Raw genomic sequence first — 17,317 nt, forward strand, 5'->3', positions numbered from 1 at the left:
CAGAGGTGGTGTTGATATTAACTGTTACAGAGGTGGTGTTGTTATTAACTGTTACAGAGGTGGTGTTGATATTAACTGTTACAGAGGTGGTGTTGATATTAACTGTTACAGAGGTGGTGTGATATTGACTGTTACAGAGGTGGTGTGATATTGACTGTTACAGAGGTGGTGTTGATATTAACTGTTACAGAGGTGGTGTTGATATTAACTGTTACAGAGGTGGTGTTGATATTAACTGTTACAGAGGTGGTGTGTTATTAACTGTTACAGAGGTGGTGTTGATATTAACTGTTACAGAGGTGGTGTGATATTGACTGTTACAGAGGTGGTGTTGATATTGACTGTTACAGAGGTGGTGTTGTTACAGAGGTGGTGTTGATATTAACTGTTACAGAGGTGGTGTTGATATTAACTGTTACAGAGGTGGTGTTGATATTAACTGTTACAGAGGTGGTGTGTTATTAACTGTTACAGAGGTGGTGTTGATATTAACTGTTACAGAGGTGGTGTTGATATTGACTGTTACAGAGGTGGTGTTGATATTAACTGTTAAAGAGGTGATGTTGATATTAACTGTTACAGAGGTGGTGTTGATATTAACTGTTACAGAGGTGGTGTGATATTGACTGTTACAGAGGTGGTGTGATATTGACTGTTACAGAGGTGGTGTGATATTGACTGTTACAGAGGTGGTAGTGATATTGACTGTTACAGAGGTGTAGTGATATTAACTGTTACAGAGGTGGTGTTGATATTAACTGTTACAGAGGTGGTGTTGATATTAACTGTTACAGAGGTGGTGTGATATTAACTGTTACAGAGGTGGTGTTGATATTAACTGTTACAGAGGTGGTGTTGATATTGACTGTTACAGAGGTGGTGTTGATATTGACTGTTACAGAGGTGGTGTTGATATTGACTGTTACAGAGGTGGTGTTGATATTGACTGTTACAGAGGTGGTGTTGATATTAACTGTTACAGAGGTGGTGTTGTTACAGAGGTGGTGTTGATATTGACTGTTACAGAGGTGGTGTTGATATTAACTGTTACAGAGGTTGTGTGATATTAACTGTTACAGAGGTGGTGTTGATATTAACTGTTACAGAGGTGGTGTTGATATTAACTGTTACAGAGGTGGTGTTGATATTAACTGTTACAGAGGTGGTGTTGATATATTAACTGTTACAGAGGTGGTGTTGATATTGACTGTTAACAGAGTGGTGTTGATATTGACTGTTTACAGAGGTTGGTGTTGATATTAACTGTTACAGAGGTGGTGTGATATTAACTGTTACAGAGGTGGTGTGATATTAACTGTTACAGAGGTGGTGTTGATATTAACTGTTACAGAGGTGGTGTTGATATTAACTGTTACAGAGGTGGGTGTTGATATTGACTGTTACAGAGGTGGTGTTGATTATTTAACTGTTACAGAGGTGGTGTTGATATTAACTGTTACAGAGGTGGTGTTGTTACAGAGGTGGTGTTGATATTAACTGTTACAGAGGTGGTGTTGATATTAACTGTTACAGAGGTGGTGTGATATTAACTGTTACAGAGGTGGTGTTGATATTGACTGTTACAGAGGTGGTGTTGATATTGACTGTTACAGAGGTGGTGTGATATTGACTGTTACAGAGTTGGTGTTGATATTAACTGTTACAGAGGTGGTGTTGATATTGACTGTTACAGAGGTGGTGTTGATATTGACTGTTACAGAGGTGGTGTTGATATTGACTGTTACAGAGGTGGTGTTGTTACAGAGGTGGTGTGATATTGACTGTTACAGAGGTGGTGTTGATATTAACTGTTACAGAGGTGGTGTTGTTACAGAGGTGGTGTGATATTGACTGTTACAGAGGTGGTGTTGATATTAACTGTTACAGAGGTGGTGTTGATATTGACTGTTACAGAGGTGGTGTTGATATTGACTGTTACAGAGGTGGTGTTGATATTAACTGTTACAGAGGTGGTGTTGATATTGACTGTTACAGAGGTGGTGTTGATATTGACTGTTACAGAGGTGGTGTTGATATTGACTGTTACAGAGGTGGTGTTGATATTAACTGTTACAGAGGTGGTGTTGATATTAACTGTTACAGAGGTGGTGTGATATTAACTGTTACAGAGGTGGTGTTGATATTGACTGTTACAGAGGTGGTGTTGAGGTGGTGTTGATATTGACTGTTACAGAGGTGGTGTTGAGGTGGTGTTGATATTGACTGTTACAGAGGTGGTGTTGAGGTGGTGTTGATATTGACTGTTACAGAGGTGGTGTTGATATTAACTGTTACAGAGTTGGTGTTGATATTAACTGTTACAGAGGTGGTGTTGATATTAACTGTTACAGAGGTGGTGTTGATATTAACTGTTACAGAGGTGGTGTTGATATTGACTGTTACAGAGGTGGTGTTGATATTGACTGTTACAGAGGTGGTGTTGATATTGACTGTTACAGAGGTGGTGTGATATTAACTGTTACAGAGGTGGTGTTGATATTAACCGTTACAGAGGTGGTGTGATATTAACTGTTACAGAGGTGGTGTTGATATTAAGTGTTACAGAGGTGGTGTTGATATTAACTGTTACAGAGGTGGTGTTGATATTGACTGTTACAGAGGTGGTGTGATATTAACTGTTACAGAGGTGGTGTGATATTAACTGTTACAGAGGTGGTGTTGATAATAACCGTTACAGAGGTGGTGTTGATATTAACTGTTACAGAGGTGGTGTTGATATTAACTGTTACAGAGGTGGTGTTGTTACAGAGGTGGTGTGATATTGACTGTTACAGAGTTGGTGTTGATATTAACTGTTACAGAGGTGGTGTTGATATTAACTGTTACAGAGGTGGTGTTGATATTAACTGTTACAGAGGTGGTGTGATATTGACTGTTACAGAGGTGGTGTTGATATTAACTGTTACAGAGGTGGTGTTGATAATAACCGTTACAGAGGTGGTGTTGATATTGACTGTTACAGAGGTGGTGTGATATTGACTGTTACAGAGGTGGTGTTGTTACAGAGGTGGTGTTGATATTAACTGTTACAGAGGTGGTGTTGATATTGACTGTTACAGAGGTGGTGTTGATATTAACTGTTACAGAGGTGGTGTTGATATTAACTGTTACAGAGGTGGTGTTGATATTAACTGTTACAGAGGTGGTGTGATATTGACTGTTACAGAGGTGGTGTTGATATTGACTGTTACAGAGGTGGTGTGATATTAACTGTTACAGAGGTGGTGTTGATATTAACTGTTACAGAGGTGGTGTTGATATTAACTGTTACAGAGGTGGTGTTGATATTGACTGTTACAGAGGTGGTGTTGTTACAGAGGTGGTGTTGTTACAGAGGTGGTGTTGATATTGACTGTTACAGAGGTGGTGTGATATTAACTGTTACAGAGGTGGTGTTGTTACAGAGGTGGTGTTGATATTAACTGTTACAGAGGTGGTGTTGATATTAACTGTTACAGAGGTGGTGTTGATATTGACTGTTACAGAGGTGGTGTTGATATTGACTGTTACAGAGGTGGTGTTGATATTAACTGTTACAGAGGTGGTGTGATATTGACTGTTACAGAGGTGGTGTTGATATTAACTGTTACAGAGGTGGTGTGATATTGACTGTTACAGAGGTGGTGTTGATATTGACTGTTACAGAGGTGGTGTGATATTGACTGTTACAGAGGTGGTGTTGATATTGACTGTTACAGAGGTGGTGTTGATATTAACTGTTACAGAGGTGGTGTTGATATTGACTGTTACAGAGGTGGTGTTGATATTAACTGTTACAGAGGTGGTGTGATATTGACTGTTACAGAGGTGGTGTTGATATTAACTGTTACAGAGGTGGTGTGATATTAACTGTTACAGAGGTGGTGTTGATATTAACTGTTACAGAGGTGGTGTTGATATTAACTGTTACAGAGGTGGTGTTGATATTAACTGTTACAGAGGTGGTGTTGATATTAACTGTTACAGAGGTGGTGTTGATATTGACTGTTACAGAGGTGGTGTTGATATTAACTGTTACAGAGGTGGTGTTGATATTAACTGTTACAGAGGTGGTGTGATATTAACTGTTACAGAGGTGGTGTGATATTAACTGTTACAGAGGTGGTGTTGATATTAACTGTTACAGAGGTGGTGTTGATATTAACTGTTACAGAGGTGGTGTTGATATTGACTGTTACAGAGGTGGTGTGATATTGACTGTTACAGAGGTGGTGTTGATATTAACTGTTACAGAGGTGGTGTTGATATTAACTGTTACAGAGGTGGTGTTGATATTGACTGTTACAGAGGTGGTGTCGATATTGACTGTTACAGAGGTGGTGTGATATTAACTGTTACAGAGGTGGTGTTGATAATAACTGTTACAGAGGTGGTGTTGATATTGACTGTTACAGAGGTGGTGTTGATATTAACTGTTACAGAGGTGGTGTTGATATTAACTGTTACAGAGGTGGTGTTGATATTGACTGTTACAGAGGTGGTGTTGATATTAACTGTTACAGAGGTGGTGTTGATATTAACTGTTACAGAGGTGGTGTTGATATTAACTGTTACAGAGGTGGTGTTGATATTGACTGTTACAGAGGTGGTGTGATATTGACTGTTACAGAGGTGGTGTTGATATTAACTGTTACAGAGGTGGTGTTGATATTAACTGTTACAGAGGTGGTGTTGATATTGACTGTTACAGAGGTGGTGTGATATTGACTGTTACAGAGGTGGTGTTGATATTGACTGTTACAGAGGTGGTGTTGATATTAACTGTTACAGAGGTGGTGTTGATATTGACTGTTACAGAGGTGGTGTCGATATTGACTGTTACAGAGGTGGTGTTGATATTAACTGTTACAGAGGTGGTGTTGATATTAACTGTTACAGAGGTGGTGTTGATATTGACTGTTACAGAGGTGGTGTTGATATTAACTGTTACAGAGGTGGTGTTGATATTGACTGTTACAGAGGTGGTGTTGATATTGACTGTTACAGAGGTGGTGTTGATATTGACTGTTACAGAGGTGGTGTTGATTACTGTTACAGAGGTGGTGTCGATATTGACTGTTACAGAGGTGGTGTTGATATTGACTGTTACAGAGGTGGTGTTGATATTGACTGTTACAGAGGTGGTGTGATATTAACTGTTACAGAGGTGGCGTTTAGATTGACTGTAGATGATTAAATGAGTGGTTTCTATATTTGTAGGAAGTCGATGTCCAGAAGTATGCCTGTCATGTATGTAAATCAGTGTTCAGCCGAGGATCAAAGTTAACAGTCCACCTGAAGAAACGCCACAAATTCCGATGGCCCTCTGGTCATTCTCGGTTCAGGTAAGGTGTCTATGTCTGTATTGGCTGGAACACGCAAAAACGGAGCCAATATCCATGGTTATTTAGAGGTGGCATGCAGGGTAAATCAAACAGCCATATGAGCATATTTCGTAATTGTTTCATAACTCAAAATTTTTGGAATTTGATAAAGTAAAAAAACTAATCATCTAATCCTCTGTTGTATAATGGAAGAACCATTGCTTTTTAGGTCATCTGACCCGAAGGGTCAGGATGACCTATAGCCATCGTGCTTCGTCCGTCGTCGTCCGCCGTGCGCCGTGCGCCGTCCGTAAACTTTTCACATTTCAATCTTCTTCTCAAGTTCCACCAGTGGGATTCACATGAAACTTGCCAGAAATGATCCTGAGATGGTCCTGACCAAGTGTTGTTATTTTTCGGGTTGGTCCGAAATCCAAGATGGCCGCCATAGCCGCCATTTTGAAAACACATTTTAAACTTCTTCTCAAGTTCCACCACTGCTGTTGGGCTGAAACTTGCCAGAAATGATCCTGAGATGATCCCGACAAAGTGTTGTTATTTTTCGGGTCGTTCTGAAATCCAAGATGGCCGCCATCTTGAAAAACACATTTAAAACTTCTTCTCAAGTTTCACCAGTGCTATTGAGCTGAAACTTGCCTGAAATGATCCTGATATGATCCCGACCAAGTGTTGTTATTTTTTAGATCAGTCCAAAATCCAAGATGGCCGCCATAGCCGCCATCTTGAAAAACACATTTTAAACTTCTTCTCAACTTCCACCAGTGCTATTGAGCTGAAACTTGCCTGAAATGATCCTGATATGATCCCGACCAAGTGTTGTTATTTTTCGGGTCGGTCCGAAATCCAAGATGGCCGCCATAGCCGCCATCTTGAAAAACACATTTTAAACTTCTTCTCAAGTTCCACCAGTGCTATTGAGTTGAAACTTGCCTGAGATGATCCTGATATGATCCCGACCAAGTGTTGTTATTTTTCGGGTCGGTCCGAAATCCAAGATGGCCGCCATAGCCGCCATCTTGAAAAACACATTTAAAACTTCTTCTCAAGTTTCACCAGTGCTATTGAGCTGAAACTTGCCTGAAATGATCCTGATATGATCCCGACCAAGTGTTGTTATATTTTAGATCAGTCCAAAATCCAAGATGGCCGCCATAGCCGCCATCTTGAAAAACACATTTTAAACTTCTTCTCAACTTCCACCAGTGCTATTGAGCTGAAACTTGCCTGAAATGATCCTGATATGATCCCGACCAAGTGTTGTTATTTTTCGTTATTTTTCGGGTCAGTCCGAAATCCAAGATGGCCACCATAACCACCATCTTGAAAAACACATTTTAAACTTCTTCTCCAGGTTCATTGGTGCCTTTGAGCTGGGAATGGATGAGGATGTCAAGGAAGGCGAGCCAACATAGTGGGGTTTTTTTGGCCTCGTAAAAACTTTGACATGGCAGCAATATGGCGGCCATTTTGTAACAAGATTGCGCAATCATGGTTTTCCTGAACAACACCTATTTCAAACTTCTTCTCAAATTCCACTGGTGGAATTCAGCTCTAACTTACCAGAAATGATCCTGAGATGGTCCTTACTAAGTGTAGCTATTTATCGGGTCGGCCAGAAATCCAAGATGGCTGCCATGACAGCCATCTTGAAAAACACATTTTATACTTCTTCTCCAGTTCCACTGGTGCCATTGAGCTGGAAATTGGTGAAGATGTTAAGGAAGCAGGGCCAACAAAGTGTTGTTATTTTTTTGGCCTCGTAAAAACTTTGACATGGCAGCAATGGCGGCCATTTTGTAACATGATTGCGCAATCATGGTTTTCCTGAACAACACCTATTTCAAACTTTTTCTCAAATTCCACCGGTGGGATTCAGCTCTAACTTACCAGAAATGATCCTGAGATGGTCCACACCAAGTGTTGTTATTTATTGGGTTGTTCAGAAATCCAAGATGGCCACCATGGCCAACAGTACCACTATATACTTGCTACAGAGAATGCATACTACAATAATATAAGGGTTTTAATTTAGAGTCAGATGACCGTTAAGGCCCCTGGGCCTCTTGTTAATGATTTTAGATAAATGTCCAGTTTACAAAAGATAAATTTAACAGATTTTACAGAACAAGTCTATACTATTAAAGTGGAGACTTATCATCTGACTTTGTTTAATCACTGTATCACAGTTGTTATGGAGTTTGTTATTTTACACATTGTGTTCTGTCTGCAGATACAAGTTACATGACGATGGGTATTGGAGGCTACAGACCGTTCGTTACGAGAGTATACAACTCACAGAACAAGTAACAGATGATTCGACAACAGAAACCAAACAGCCATCTTCATCCACAGATTCTCAGTCCTCACATGCAGCAGGGTCTGCCGAGCAGGAACAAGCAGAACCTGTCGCCATGGAAACAGAAGATTCAGACACAGATACAGGTGATAAAACCTATGAGGTTTCCATGGTAAATGTTGCTGGGAATTCTCAGTCACAGAAAGAAGGGGAAGACTCCATTACATGTATTGCTCTGCCAGTTAATGTTAACGATTCTAAATCTACAGATGGTGATTCACCGGCGGTTGCTACGGTAACTGATATAAGAATTATATCTGGAGATTATGCTGTACTGTCAAACACTTCAGTCTCCTCACCAATACAGCCTCTCTCTGAAACTGGATGTGCCATAAACATTCCTCCAGGGGACAAAACTCTGGACAAAATGCAGGATGTGAAAGTTAGTTATAACAAAGGTCAGGAGAACAATCAGTCTTATAATCTGGAAATGCTTGGCTATGTTGCCATGCATGCGACAAACCAAACCACAGAACAAGGGTCGTCACAGTCGAGTTCTGAAGGAGAAGTACAGTCCAGCCCAGGCAAACCAGGCTGCTATAAAACTCTGAAGAGTCAGGATCTGTGAACTGTACACAAAGGAGTTTAGTCCAGTACTTGTCTGAGAGGTGTCTGCAGGACTCAAAAAATTGTAGTCCGGTTATTGTATAGAAAGAAACCTACAACAAGACACAAAAGGAAATCTATGCTCAGACTGAGGATTTGATGTGAGAAGGGAAACCAAGCACTTGACTGGGGACTGTTGTGTGACAGATACAATATATCAGCAGTTGTTTCTAGTTTCACACAGTAAATGTAACGTTAGAATTTGTTACCAGTAGATACTCAGTTAGAACCTGTCTCGTGCTTCATTATAAATGTTAATTTCTCGTGGAATCCTCTAGGTGACCTAGTAAGCAGGCAGGAAAATATAATAAAGAAATGTTTAATGGTGTAACGATTATAGAATGTGTGATGATGTAATTATTACAGAATGTGTGACGATGTAATTATTACAGAATGTGTGACGGTGTAATGGTTACAGAATGTGACGGTGTAATGGTTACAGAATGTGTGACGGTGTAATGGTTACAGAATGTGTGACGGTGTAATTATTACAGAATGTGTGACGGTGTAATGGTTACAGAATGTGTGACGGTGTAATGGTTACAGAATGTGTGACGGTGTAATGGTTACAGAATGTGTGACAGTGTAATGGTTACAGAATGTGTCACGGTGTAATGGTTACAGAATGTGTCACGGTGTAATTATTACAGAATGTGTCACGGTGTAATTATTACAGAATGTGTCACGGTGTAATGGTTACAGAATGTGTGACGGTGTAATGGTTACAGAATGTGTGACAGTGTAATGGTTACAGAATGTGTGACAGTGTAATGGTTACAGAATGTGTGACGGTGTAATGGTTACAGAATGTGTGACAGTGTAATGGTTACAGAATGTGTGACAGTGTAATGGTTACAGAATGTGTGACGGTGTAATGATTACAGAATGTGTGACAGTGTAATGGTTACAGAATGTGTGATGATGTAATTATTACAGAATGTGTGACGGTGTAATGATTACAGAATGTGTGACAGTGTAATGGTTACAGAATGTGTGATGATGTAATTATTACAGAATGTGTGACGGTGTAATGATTACAGAATGTGTGACGGTGTAATGGTTACAGAATGTGACGGTGTAATGGTTACAGAATGTGTGACGGTGTAATGGTTACAGAATGTGTGACGGTGTAATGGTTACAGAATGTGTGACGGTGTAATGGTTACAGAATGTGTGACGGTGTAATGGTTACAGAATGTGACGGTGTAATGGTTACAGAATGTGTGACGGTGTAATGATTAAAGATATTGTATCAATCCTGGTCAATATTCTGGTATTTTCCACAGGTGTTGCTGATTGATGATCAAAATATTAGCCAAACTTGAAAAATATATTTATAACTGCTGAAGGTGATGACTGATGTGGAGTGAATGTTTTGCGGGGTGATAATACTGATGGAAAATACTTGATTTGTTTAAACAGTTATTTGTAATTCCATGCTTGAAACTTTGGGTAAATCATCTGATAAAAGTAGCTCAGATTGATTTGTTTGTTTGTATAGTTTAATTTATCTGATAAAACTGACAGATATTGAAAGATTTGTTTTACATTTATTGAACCCATTTTGGAAACTTAAGGTATATCACATTTTAAACTGCTGGGTAAATATCCTAGATATCAATGGTTCCTTATTCCAAGTTAAAGACATGTTTGATGTGTATTTCTCCTAACCTCGACAGGGATATCCGCAGTTAGGGAAAAGACAAGCTACATGTGCTCTGTTCACATTCTCAACAATTGTATTTCATTACGTCAACAATACCAAGATGGCACAGCAACATTTCCTTGTATTGATATAACGTCAATATTAGATACATAAGAGGGTAAACAGGGTAAGAGAAAAATAATCATTCACCCCCATGGACGTGAGACAGGGGAATCTCAACCCTCAGGGTAAGATCATTAAGCCGCAAGCCTCGTGTTTACCAACTTAAGAATCGTCCCCTCGGGTTGAGATTCCCCTGTCTCACCCCCAAGGGGGTGAACAATTCTATTATTCTCTTACCCTCAACAGGGATATCCACAATTATTCGGATGATATTTCCTTTTCTCACCCTATAGTTAAGACAAGTTCCACATGGTCTTTGCACCTTCCTAACAATTGTGATTGTATGATGTAGCAGCAATAATACTATGATGTCACATGTACATCAACAGTAGTTTGACGTCATGTCTACAATTCATTCATGTTGAGTTCAAGAATTGGTCCAAAATCCCAAGATGGCCACAATGGCAGCCATCTTTAAAAACACTTACTAACTTCTTCTCCAGTTCCATTGGCACCATTGGGCTAGAAATTGGTGAGGATGTTAGGAGGGGAGCCAACAGAGTGCTGTTATCATCAGCCTTGTAAAACCTATGACATGGCTGACAAAGTGGCAATTTTCTAACATGATTGCGCAATTATGGTTTTCCTGAACAAGTTCAACACCTATTTTAAAGTTCTTTTTCACGTTCCACCAGTGGGATTCAGCTCTCTCTTACCTGAAATGATCCTGAGATATTCCTGACCATTTTTTGGGTCGGTCAGAAATCTTATATGGCCAACAGTGCCACTATACTTACTACTGAGTATGTATACTACAATAGTATGAGGGTCTTAAGAGTCAGATGACCGTTAAGGCCCATGGTCCTCTTGTCTTGCATTGATGTAACATCAATGTTAGATATGGGGGTAAACAGGTTGGAGAAAAACAATCGTTCATCCCCTTGGGAGTGAGAATCTCATCCCTTGGGTAAGATACTTGAGCTACTTAACACTTGGCAAGCCTCGTGTTTGGCAACTTATGAATCCTCCCACGCTCGATGGGATTCCCTTGTCTCACCCCTAAGTGGTGAAAGACTCTATTAGTCCATGGAATTTCTTTGAAACTTCAGCACTGGCCCATTATTGTTACAAAATGTTATATTAGTATATGTTGCAGTCCAGGGGAGATAATTTCATATTTCAGCTGATGTTGGATCAATCTTTACATTTGAGTTACTGACAAAGGGAGGTACCTTTTCCATTACAAGAAGAGATGCTATTTAGGAAGAAAATAACCCTAAACTTCAGTTGCTACGTACAAAATAATAAATTCCCTAGTTATGAAATTTTCAACAGGGGGGCCAGGTTAATTTGTAAAAAAAAACAAAAATGTCACAGACAAGGGGAGGTAGCTTCGAAAGTATTTAACCTATTACAGATAAAGGAGAGAATGCTAAGTTGGCAAAATTTGTGCCCAAACACATGAAGGGAGATAACTTCACGTGTATTTGAGCTTTACAACCCTCTAAGCTGGTCTACATATCTTATTAAATATAAAGATCAGCAGAATTATGTCAGTAATTTACAGTCAATTTTAAAATGTCGCCCAAAATTTTTAGGATTAATATATTAAGGTTTAAATTATATTACTTATTTTTTCATCAAATGGACTTTTCTGAATTGACATCAATTAGTACAGTGGTGTTAATTTTACTAACGGATCCTATTTTTAACTGTATGTTAAAAATCTTAATGGGGCAATTTAAGATGTGTAATCAGCTTAAATATTTCCTGAACATTTGGCCTCAGTTGAACATTTCCTGAACATTTGGCCTCAGTTGAACATTTCCTGAACATTTGGCCTCTGTTGAACATTTCCTGAACATTTGGCCTCTTTTTCCAACCGGTAAATTTGTGTAACATGTTTTATTACAGTTGTCTGTTGATGTTAACAAATGATGAACTTACATGTGATATAATATGGAATATAAATACTACGTGTTGGAATAAATAAGTTATCATAGACAATGATCTTGCTGTTCTTTTTGTTTGCTTTTAGGTCACCTGAGACAAAGTCTCAAGTGACCTATTCTAATCGCCTTTTGTCCGTCGTGCGTCCGTAAACAATTACATTTCAACTTCTTCTCCAAAACCCCTAAACCAAATTCAGTGAAATTTGGCAGGAAGCTTCTATGGCTAAAGGTCAACCAAAATTGTAAATTATATGGTCCCCACCCCCCAGGGGCCTGAGGGGCGGGGTTAAAAAGGGTCAAATTGACTAAAACTTCAAAAATCTTTCTTCTCTACTCTGAGATATAGTGGAATCAAACATTCTTTATCGATGGAAGGGTCTTAAGGTGCTTTACCAATATTGTGAATTTTATGACCCTGGGGTCTCATGTTTGCCCCTGGAGAGGGGTTTATATAGGAAAGTTAAGTTCATTTTTAGGTCACCTGAGACGAAGTCTCAAGTGACCTATTCTAATCGCCTTTTGTCCGTCGTCCGTCGTCCGTCGTGCGTCCGTAAACTTTTTACATTTTCGACTTCTTCTCCAAAAGCACTTCAATGAAATTTGGCAGAAAGTTTCTATGGCTGAAGGTCAACCAAAATTGTGAATTATATGGTCCCCACCCCCCAGGGGCCTGAGGGGTGGGGCCAAAAAGGGTCAAATTGACTAAAACTTCAAAAATCTTCTCTACTCTCAGATATTATGGAGTCAAACACTCTTTATAGATGAAAGGGTCTTGTGGTGCTTTACCAAAATTGTGAATTGCATGACCCTGGGGTCTCGCGTTTGGCCCTGGGGATGGGGTAAACTTTACTATAGTTTATATAGGGAAATCACATTTTTGACTATTATTTGTTGGATTTCTATTGGAATTCATTCTAACTTGTATCAAATTATCAGCATGGGATGACAGTTTGATGGTATGTACATGTTGGCCCTAATTGACCCCCAGGGGCTGGTGGGCGGGGCCAAAAAGGGTCAAATTGACTAAAATTTCAAAAATCTTCTTCTCTACTCTCAGATATGGTAGAATCAAATACTCTTGATAGATGGAAGGGTCTTAAGGTGCTTTACCAAAATTGTGAATTTCATGACCCTGGGGTCTCAGGTTTGCCCCTGGGGAGGGGGTAAACTTTACTATAGTTTATATAGGGAAATCACATTTTTGACTATTATTTGTTGGATTTCTATTGGAATTCATTCTAACTTGTATCAAATTATCAGCATGGGATGACAGTTTGATGGTATGTACATGTTGGCCCTAATTGACCCCCAGGGGCTGGTGGGTTGGGCCAAAAAGGGTCAAATTGACTAAAATTTCAAAAATCTTCTTCTCTACTCTCAGATATGGTAGAATCAAATACTCTTGATAGATGGAAGGGTCTTAAGGTGCTTTACCAAAATTGTGAATTTCATGACCCTGGGGTCTCAGGTTTGCCCCTGGGGAGGGGGTAAACTTTACTATAGTTTATATAGGGAAATCACATTTTTGACTAATTATTTGTTGGATTTCTATTGGAATTCATTCTAACTTGTATCAAATTATCAGCATGGGATGACAGTTTGATGGTATGTACATGTTGGCCCTAATTGACCCCCAGGGGCTGGTGGGCGGGGCCAAAAAGGGTCAAATTGACTAAAATTTCAAAAATCTTCTTCTCTACTCTCAGATATGGTAGAATCAAATACTCTTCATAGATGGAAGGCTCTTCAGGTGCTTTACCAAAATTGTGAATTTCATGACCCTGGGGTCTCACGTTTGCCCCTGGGTAGGGAGTAAACTTTACTATAGTTTATATAGGGAAATCACATTTTTGACTATTATTTGTTGGATTTGTATTGGAATTCATTCTAACTTGGTTCAAATTATCAGCATTGGATTACAGTTTGATGTTATGTACATATTGGCCCTAGTTGACCCCCAGGGGCTGGTGGGCGGGGCCAAAAAGGGTCAAATTGACTGAAATTTCAAAAATCTTCTTCTCTACTCTCAGATATGTTAGAATCAAATACTCTTGATAGATGGAAGGGTCTTAAGGTGCTTTACCAAAATTGTGAATTTCATGACCCTGGGGTCTCACGTTTGCCCCTGGGGAGGGGGTAAAGTTTACTATAGTTTATATAGGGAAATCAAATTTTTGACTATTATTTGTTGGATTTGTATTGGAATTCATTCTAACTTGGTTCAAATTATCAGCATGGGATTACAGTTTGATGTTATGTTCATGTTGGCCCTGGTTGACCCCCAGGGGCTGGTGGGCGGGGCCAAAAAGGGTCAAATTGACTGAAATTTCAAAAATCTTCTTATCTACTATATGTTAGAATCAAATACTCTTCATAGACTGACCCCATTAGGACTGATGGGTGGGGCCAAAAAGGGTCAATTTAGTTGGCCGAAATATTTCAAATCTCAGGTGACCGTTAAGGCCCTTTGGGCCTCTTGTTTACTATTATCTGTTGGATTTGTATTGGAATTCATTCTAACCTGGTTAACATTATCAGCATGGGATAACAGTTTAATGGTGTGCACATGTTGGCCCTGACTGACCCCCAGGGGCTGATGGTTGTGGCTAAAAAGAGTCAAATTGACTGAAATTTCAAAAATCTTCTTCTCAAGACCCAAATAAGGGAGAATCAAATACTCTTCATAGATGGAAGGGTCTTAAGGTGCTTTACTTAGATTGTGAATTTCATGACACTTGAGTCGTACATTTGCCCCTTGGGAGGGGGTAAACTTTACTATAGTTTATAAAGGGGAAATCACATTTTTGACAATTATTTGTTTGATTTCTATTGGAATTCATTCTTACTTTCCTAACATTATCAGCATGGGATGACAGCTTAATGATATGCACATGTTGGCCATGACAGACCTCATTGGACTGATGGTTGGGGCCAGAAAGGGTCAATTATATTAACTGAAATATTTCAAATCTCAGGTGACGTTAAAGCCCATGGGCCTCTTGTTAATTTGACGTTGTCCGTCATCGTGTGCCATCTGCAAACTTTTCTCATTTTAAGCTTCTTATGTTCCACCACTAGGATTCCGTTCAAACTTGTCTGAAATGATCATGAAATGGTCTGGACCTAGTTTTGTTATTATTCAGGTCGGTCCGAAACCCAAGATGGCCGCCATCTTGAAAAACACATTTCAAACTTCTCAAGTTCATCTGGTGTTATTGAAGTGAAACTTGGTAGGGATGTTAATTAAGGAAGTGAAGCCAAAGCGTTGTCAGTTAACAGCCTTGTAAATCTTCTTTTCCAGGTTTTTTGGTATGGTGCAATTTTCGAAACAGCAGTCATTTTGTTAACTTGATTGCACAATTCTAATTTTCTTGAACAATGCCTATTTTATACTTCTTCTCATGTTCAACCCGTGAAATTTAGCTCTAACTTTCCGGAAATTATCCTGATCAAGTACTGTTATTTTTTTCATATATATATATATGCACCATTAAGTTGGCTATCATCTTAAAAACACATTTCAAACTTGTTCTCAAGTTGCATCAGTGGGGTTCAGCCTGAATTAATCCCGAAATTGTCCCCACAAAGGGTTGTTATCGCCGGCCTAATTCACAGAAGACCTCTCTTAGATTTCATTTGTAGGTTTCCTTGCTATCAGATCACTAAAGTAGAGAACTTATCATACATAGAACAGACAAATATCAGTCAATGATGGACTCCGGGATTCCTCCTAGACCTCTTGTTGATTAATCTGAAGAGGTTGCTTCCATCCAGAAACCTTCCGTGGATATCTTGATTCTAGGCCTTGTTTCCACTAGCCAAAGAAGTCAACGAAGTTGTCTCGTGTGACCTTGAATATGGATTAGGGTCATTTCTATCGCAAACTCTTTTATTCTTCACACCAGAAACCTTTAAGCAAAATGTGATTCTATGTCTTTAGATTACTGTGGCGTTGTTTAACGGAAGATTGACGCTGGACGGACACCGTGCTGTATTACTCGAAGGAAATGTGAGTTGAAATGGTTTCTAGTCGAATGGGATATATATAACATGGTAAAACAATTGACGAAGGAAGACAACTTTATGACTCGTGCCCTGCCCGGCCTCGGAACTCACGATCTACGGAAGCGTTCTTTTTAAAGTACGCCGATGTGGCGCAGCGGTACCAGCGGGTTTGATTTAAACATATTTTATTGCCGTTAAGCAACGGGATTGGGCACAAGTTATACAACTTATTCAAAGCCCTTTCCCTGTAACAAAACATTGGTATATATACAATACAATTCAAGATGCGCATGAAATAATATAGTATGTATATATACACTCTACACAATGAGAGAGAGTTCTTCTTTTGATTGGGCGTTGTGTACTTTTCAGTTGGGTTTTTTGTACTGTGGAGGATCATTTCCGACGTGATATGGTGGACAGGTAAAGACGCACAGGTATGGTGGTAAGGAACTTCAGTGATGTATGAACTGTCCCTTAGATGATAACATACCATTCTAAGGGTAAAAACAGCCGAAAACGTAAACAACGTAATTCCGGTATTCAGCCACCCGTGAACAATGTATGTCCAACGTACCCGATGCCACATATTCAACGAGTAGTGCTACATGGCTAATGTACACAATGTACTTTATAATCCGTGCTATCAGTCCAGCTACCCAAATACTACCAATATGACGTCTTTGTTGCCTCCCACACTCACACAGAAAAATATGTCCGGAAACTACGCTCCAATCCAAACCGGGAATGTGATTCTGTCTCCACAACCGGTACCATCATATCCCGTCCCACAGCATTAGAACCCCACCTGCCCCGACCTCAGACCCTGCAATAGCCGATATATACAGCCGATTCTCCAAACTTGAACTTTTACCCAAAATATATGACAGATTGAACTCAATTGAGATTAGATTTGCGCAGGTTGACCAATCAATAAAGGAGATCAGGAGTGAATTAAAGGAACACGGGGAGAGGTTAACTGGAATTGACGTCCACCAAACACTTGTTGAGGAGAGGGTCAGTAACGTAGAACAAATTCGCGATAATCAAATGTGGGAGTGTCAGGAGATGAAAGAACAAATCCTAGCTCTCCAGTGTAGATCCATGAAGGATAATTTGTTATTCGGGGTTTACCGGAGCAGTCAGGGGAAGAAAACACGGAGGTGGTTGTAAAAGACTTCATCCAGAGGCAGCTAGGGATCGAGACCGACATAAAATTCAGTGTTGTACACAGGTTACGGCCCAGATTCGACGGGAAACCGAGAACGATTGTAGCCAAATTCGA

General features: G+C 39.6%; 1 protein-coding gene across 1 annotated transcript in view; it reads left to right on the forward strand.

Annotated features, from left to right (window-relative positions):
- Nucleotides 1-12,082, forward strand: part of LOC117340344 (histone H4 transcription factor-like) — a 58,696-nt gene extending 46,614 nt beyond the window's left edge. The window contains exons 9-10 of the mRNA XM_033902107.1: nt 5,221-5,345; nt 7,576-12,082. Of these exons, the coding sequence (XP_033757998.1) occupies nt 5,221-5,345; nt 7,576-8,269 (819 nt within the window). The 3' untranslated portion in view covers nt 8,270-12,082. The remainder of the gene's footprint in view (nt 1-5,220; nt 5,346-7,575) is intronic.
- The last annotated feature ends 5,235 nt before the right edge of the window (nt 12,083-17,317 follow it).

This window comes from Pecten maximus, chromosome 13 (assembly GCF_902652985.1).
Source record: "Pecten maximus chromosome 13, xPecMax1.1, whole genome shotgun sequence".
Taxonomy (NCBI): Eukaryota; Metazoa; Mollusca; class Bivalvia; order Pectinida; family Pectinidae; genus Pecten; species Pecten maximus.